This window comes from Octodon degus, unplaced genomic scaffold, assembly GCF_000260255.1.
Source record: "Octodon degus isolate 3935 unplaced genomic scaffold, OctDeg1.0 scaffold00164, whole genome shotgun sequence".
Taxonomy (NCBI): Eukaryota; Metazoa; Chordata; class Mammalia; order Rodentia; family Octodontidae; genus Octodon; species Octodon degus.
Genome location: NW_004524740.1, coordinates 1,377,972 through 1,384,669, shown reverse-complemented (window position 1 = coordinate 1,384,669; position 6,698 = coordinate 1,377,972). Strand labels below are relative to the sequence as shown.

The 6,698-nt window shown below is 44.9% G+C and overlaps 1 protein-coding gene across 6 annotated transcripts in view; it reads right to left on the bottom strand.

Moving 5' to 3' along the window:
• Positions 1 to 638: 638 nt before the first annotated feature.
• Hnf1b (HNF1 homeobox B) overlaps positions 639 to 6,698 on the bottom strand; it is a 56,462-nt gene continuing 50,402 nt past the window's right edge. For all 6 annotated transcript variants that reach the window (XM_004642995.3, XM_004642994.3, XM_004642992.3 and 3 more), the window contains one exon: positions 639 to 1,573. In XM_004642995.3, the coding sequence (XP_004643052.1) occupies positions 1,443 to 1,573 (131 nt within the window). In that variant the 3' untranslated portion in view covers positions 639 to 1,442. The remainder of the gene's footprint in view (positions 1,574 to 6,698) is intronic.

Below are 6,698 nucleotides of genomic sequence, written 5' to 3'. Positions count from 1 at the left end.
CTACACTTCCCTTGGGAAATATCCCATCTAGAAGTAGAAAAGGTACAGGCCAGGACCCCTAGCTATGCCGAAAAGGAGACAGCAAAGAAGACGGATGTTTTCCCTTTGTTCTGTAATCAGCTCTGGATTCTTTGCTGGCAAAGTGTGCTGGAAGTCTCCAGCTTTTTTGGTTTTTCACCTTTTGGACTATTTGAAGTCCTGTACAAGTGGAAACACCCACAAAAGCCCATTCTCCTAGTGCCTGGCCCTAGAGGTGGAAGACAGGATGAGAAGAAAAGCTAGAATCAATGCTTAAAATGAGGCTTAAAAAGTTACCCACTATATTTTCATTCTTTCTGCTTTTTGTTAGTTTCTATGAGCACAAGTCATCAAGAATTGGCTCTGTGACTTTGTTCCTGTGAACTGCTGGGAAGAAGGGTTTGTGAAGTCTGCCTGGGGGAATCAACTCTTCCTTATCTCAAATAGCAGGAAGGCCAACCTGAAAATTCAGGGAACGTGACAGCAAGCAAAGGCCATCCACCCCTCCACACCCCACAAGACACCCACTGTGCTGATCCTTGTATGTTGGAAGTCTCAAGGAGACTAAGCCAGGACTTCTTGGGAAGGAAGACGTCAGAAACAAAAACATGAGACTCTTGGCAGTGATAAAATAAACGGTTTTAATGGGAGAATTCCTGAGATGGCCACTGTGTCTTTGGCTATCAGCCAGTGTCGCTGCCCCAGGGTTTCTTTGGGGTGCACTGGCCAAACTGCTATTCCCACAGGAAACTAGGATGTCACTCTTACATTCTGTTCTACCCTTCTAGGTATCCAGAGATGTGTCTCAACATCAGGAGGATGGGGCTAGCTGGCAGTCAGTCCCGTGTATGCTGCTTTTATATGTGTCCAGGCCCAAGGGAGGGGTGAGGGGCTTCAATTCTCACTTGGGGGAAAAAGGGGGAATGGCCTTTGAAATTTTAACTCTGACCTTTATAAAGAAAACTAATAGATGCTTTAGTATTATATACAGGACAAGGGGAGATGATGTGGAGGGGAAATTGCACTTAATTACAGCAGTTTATAGTTTACAGCCATTGGACAAATTTACTTCTTTAAAAGAAATCTCGAGATCATTTGGGATAGGGATGGGGAGAGGGCATTTGTGGATATTTACAGTGTGTTTGGCTCAGTTCAGTAGCACATGTCCTCTTGTCTTCGTTTCAGTAACAGATTCAAGTTTTTGCATCAGTTTGTTCGATGAAGGATCCGAAGGTAGACTGTACCACGTTCTCTTCCTCTTGTGCAGTTTCATGTTGCCCACCTCCAGGACAAACAGGAGCACTTGGCATCTTAGGAGAAGCATTGTGACAATACTGTATAGAAGGGAAGCTGGGCTTCAGGCTGCGTCTCCTAGGAGTGGATTGTCTGAGGTGCCACCAGGATGTCAGGTAAGCGGGGAACTCTCACGGGTGCTTGTCAGGTCGCTGGGCTTTTCCGTGACAGCTGCCCAGAGGGTGATGGTGTGGAAAATAGAGTCCTTGTTGCTGTGCACAGAGTAAGTGATATGTGGACATCACCAGGCTTGCAATGGACACTGCAGAGAGAGAAAGAGAGAGGGGAGAGAGCTCAGCTGCGTGCACCGGACAGATATGAGCTTTAGTTCAGCTTCTGTGTGGGAGTTGATGCTTAACTCAGCCAGCAAATAGTGGTGAAGGGTGGAGGGTCAAGTGGCTGCTCAGTTCCTGTGTGTTGGCCCAGAGACACCTATAACCTTGGGGAAACCTGGAAGCTGGATTTTCTGGCTACTTTGCGAGAGAGAAGTAAGTTGCTAGAGGCCTGGCAATAGCTCTAACTTGCTGATCATAACCATGAAGGGGGCTCCTCTTCCTGTGAGTATGTTACTTATGCACTTCTTGTGGTTGCAAAGGTAGTGGTATAGAGGAGTTCTCATCTCTTGTGGAAATAAGGATTTCTTCCAAGGAACTCTATGACCAGGGTTGCCCTAGACCAATGCTTCACAAACTCTGGCAGACCTACCACTTACAGTGATTCTCATAGAACAGTTTGTTTCTGATTCTGAGACCTAGGGTAGCTCTAGCAATCCAAATTTCTCAGAATTTCCCAGGCTGTGCTGGTGCTGCTCATCTACCCAGAGTAACAGGGCCATAAGCATGTGAGAGAATGGCCTCTACTCGAACTTGCCTTTACCCAAACTTTTTCAACTGGAAAGGAGCTTTGCCAACTGCAAAATGCTTTCTCAAGCTTTGTTACCTTTATGACAAGAAACTCAGAGAAGTAGGAGAAGGATCCAGGGACCAAAGACCTCTGATGCATTCATTTTGAGCATGGGGAAGAAGGCCCCACAATGGCTGAAGCAACCTTCTGAGAGGAGTCACTGAGTCTATGCAGGGAAGCCTGAGCCCCTGGAGCCTCATTCATCCTAACTGCTCTGAAACATCATTACTCATCTTTTTAATTTGGGGGATCCCTTTTGGTTTCCCTCTGTTTCCTTTTCACCTTTGTTGACTTCTATGGTTCTGCCTTTTGGCTTGTGCTTGGTTTTCTAAAAATTCTTACACACACACACACACACACACACACACACACACACACACCCCTACAGCTACTATCAGAGACCCAGTGTTGCATTATTCACTCATTAACCAGTGTTCACAATCATAATCCCAGACAAGATTACCATTATGTCCATTTTACAGATTAGGAAAACAAGACTTAAAACGAGCTGGTTTCAGAGCTGGGAGAGTATGGAATCAGAGATCCAAAACTTTCCTGGGTACCCTTACAGTATTTTTCATTGTACTACCCATTTCTTTTTACTACTCTTTCTACTTACACTGAGATTAAGAACCTTCTACTTTGCCTGGGCTCTTGAAGTTGCTCTCTTTCTCTCTGTGCCTCAGTTACTTCCCCTATAAAATGAAAGTTGCGAGATTGAATGGATTGATCTGTGTGAAGTTCTCTGATTATAACACTGGCTCACAAAGGGTTCCTTCATCCAAGTTGCTCTTGAAGGCTTCTAAGAGTGGACCTGAGTCATGAATTCATGTGAGGAGACAGTCTTCTGACCCTTCTACATTCTTGTGGGTTTGGTCAGGATCCTCTGATACCCTTTGCCTCTTCTTCCCACTGCCTACCCCTACTCTCTGGTCTCTTTATTTCTCACTATCAGCCTCTTTCCAATTTTCAGATTTGAGGGAGAAAACCACTTCTGACCTCGCAGGTTTCAATAGAAGAGCAAACAAGAAGGGAAGATAAGGAGACGCCAGTGAGATTCTATGACCTGTCATTAGGGATGGGCTTCCCAGCTATCAAATGTTTGCTCACATAATAAAATGGTGGTGGAGACTTAAATGTTGTCAAAAGAACTAGAGTTATTTGCCCCCTTCAGAGTCTAAACACAAACATCTGATAAGAGGTACACTGGTCCCTTAGAAATGGAGGCCCAGTATACCTCGCCCCATGAGGACCTGGCCCAGACAATTTCTGGGCGACTGTCCATAGGAAAGGTCCTGCAGCAATAGCTCTCATCCTGAGAGAATTTGTTACATGATAGTAATAGTTAATACACATCAAGCTCTTATGTGTAACAGGCACAGGCATCAGGGCTTTGCACACATTATTTCATTTAACTCTTCCATCATCCCTTTCAAGTAGGCAGTTGCCATTCATGAATTTTTACTTTCTAGGATGAGGGAATGCAGCAATGAACAAGATTTGTACATTCTAGCCAGAGTTTTGAGCAGCAAGTAAATATGCATGAATACCTACATAAGCAACCTTCAGGTGATGATGAATACTTTGTAGAAAAATAAGGAATTTATTTTTACTTGTAAAGAAGCACACAAAAGAATGTTCCGAGGAAAGGACAAAGGCAAAGAGTTGAGTGGGGTCACTCAGCTTGGGACAGTTGAACCCAGGGAATAAGGGAGAGCATGTGGGAGGGGAGAATAAGGACACTGGCAGTGTCTGGCCACTTGAGGCCTTGTGAGTCTCTTGGTCTGGCTGCCAATGGAGTCTTACTGGGGATTTTTGACAGGGGAGGAACATGCTTGATTTCTCTTGAAGAGACGAGTGGTGAAGATACCACAGAGACACAAGGATGGAAGTGGGAACAGAGGCCCCTGAAGGAGATGAGCCAAGGATAAAGGTTAGGAGTAGGATTAGGACTAGGAATGAGCCTGAACTAGCACTAGGACAGCAGCCATGACAGTGGTGAGAAGCGGTCAGATTTAAATGTTTTCTGCAGGATGTCCTGTAGGATTTATTGATAGACTGGGTGAAGAGTACAAAGAGAAGAATCAGGAGTTAATTTCACTGGATAAATTGTCTCATTTGGGGGAAATGAGAAACCTGAGGAAGAAGTAATTTGAATAGGGAGGAAGTGGGGAAAATGAAGAGTTCCTGTGTTAGGTATGTTCTTTGGGGGAAATATTGGACATAATGGTGAGGTACATGTCCTTGTCAGAGAAGCACGAGGTCTCAGTGGACAGGAACATCTTGGAGGCAGAATTGCAGGAGCTGTGAGTGTGAACTTGGCCCAAAGTCATGGGATTGATTAGTGGACACTCAGGAGTGAACATAGATGAGGGCAAAGAATGGGCCCTGGGCCCTCTAGAGCTTCACTTCTGGGAAGACGAGCTACCAGTGAAAGATACAAGAAGGACTGGCTTGTGCTGTAGGAGAAGAAACAGAATGATAATGTCCCCAACTCCAAGGGAAGAAGGGGACAGTGATTGTCTGTGCCAAAGAAAAGCAAGCATGGATTTAGCAACATGGAAGTTAGTGAGCTAAGCACACTGCGTGGAGCGTGAGGCTAGATGCCAGTCTGCAGTGGCCTTGAGAGAACTGAGGGTGAGGAAGTGGGGATTCTGAGTACAGATAATTCATTTCCATTATGATTAACTTATGTGAGGTTAACTGTAACTCTATCAATTGAAAGTAATACTTGTAATTCCAAACCAGGCATGACGGTAGATGCCTATACTACAAGCATCTTGGGAGTCTAAGGCAGGATTGCAAATTCAGGGGCAACTGTCTCAGTTACTTTTCTTGTTGCTAAGACAAAATACCCCACACCCAAAGTTAAAGGGGGAAAGGGTTAGTTAGTTCCCAGTTGGTAGAGACTTCAGGCCATAATTGGCTGCCTCCAAGACAGGGTAGTATGGCAGAGGGGCAACAATTCATGGTGGCACAAGACAGAAAAAGCAGCAAGGGAGAGGGGGAAACAAGTCTCTCCTTTTATCTTAGCCAGACTGCTGGGATTAAGACAGTGCCAATTTAATCTGTGAACTGATCCAGCAATCACCCATCTTGCATCCCAAAACCCTTAATCCTAGTATTAGACCATGAACCAACCACAAACTCTAGACTCAGCACCTCCCAAAGAATTTGATGATTGCATGAGGCTTTGGGTGGACATTGGGACCCAAATCATGACAGCAACTTAATAAAATCTTGTTTCAAAATAAAACTTAAAAAAGGGCCATGGGGCATAGTTCATCCCACACACATTCACCACCACCACCACCACCAGCACCACCACCATCACATAATTCCAATTTTACAACTGAAGGAAGTACAATTTAGAGAGATAATTTGCCCAGGATTTTATACCAGTAACACTGTGCTCTTAAGCGCTCCATAGGATCATTTCTTACCTTCTGAGAAGCAAGATGGGGAAATAAATGCCTTTTGCCATTTAAAAATCCTACTTCCTGAGCTCCAGAGATACTTGTTGACAGCAGGAGGAGCCAAGTAGGACCCAGTTCCCATGGACTGGGTGTTTCTTCTGGGCCAGGCATTGAGTGAAATAAGTCTTCCTTGCAATTTGTCCTCTCAGTGAGCTCACAACAGGGCTATCATTATTCTCATTTTACAGACAAAGAAACTGAGGACCAGGGAGGCAGATATGTTTCCCTGAAGTCACACAGGTAGAAAGTGGCAGAAAGATGAGGGTGGATGTGCTTAATTCCCAGGAGAGAGCGTCTAACCATCAAGCATTCTGCGTCATGCCCAGAGAAGGACACTGAGAGGCAGGATGCAGCAGCAGGGATTTACGATGAGGCTGCTGCTTCCTTCTTGTCAGCACCTCTGATTAGGGACTCTCTTGATCTACCTAAACCACGAGGTGAAGCAGTAGGGTAGAGAAAGTTGTTAAGCAGGAGTAGGTTTACAACCTTCCCACTCTTGATCTAACCAGGGTCATCGCTCCTGCAGTCTTATTTCTAGACTGGTGGCACATTTTTATGCATGAGTTCAGACACAGACTCACCCAGAAATAACCCACCTCATCCAAGATTTGAGGAGGAAGGAGAGGCATATGCTGTGGAAAGAACTGTATTGCAGTAGCTACAGCAGAATTCAGGCAACCCAGGGCTTCTGAAAGAAGATTCCCAGAGTCCTTGCTTACGCACATCAGAACTGACAACAGGAAGTACTGTGATCAGGTAGATCCAAGTTCATATTCCAATTTATTGCTATATAACCTTGAGTCATTCATATGGGTGCTTAAAAATGGACACTGGGAAGACTTAGGACATAAAAGAGCCTGCACTGTAACATCCTGTAACTCAGTGATGTTCCAAATTTTCTGATCAAGATTATGGAGCCACAGAGGAAAGGGATCGATGATGTAGAGTGTGCTTAAGGAGAGTCACATGGAGAGAAAACATTCTCTCAGGCTTTCACAGAGAGCAAAT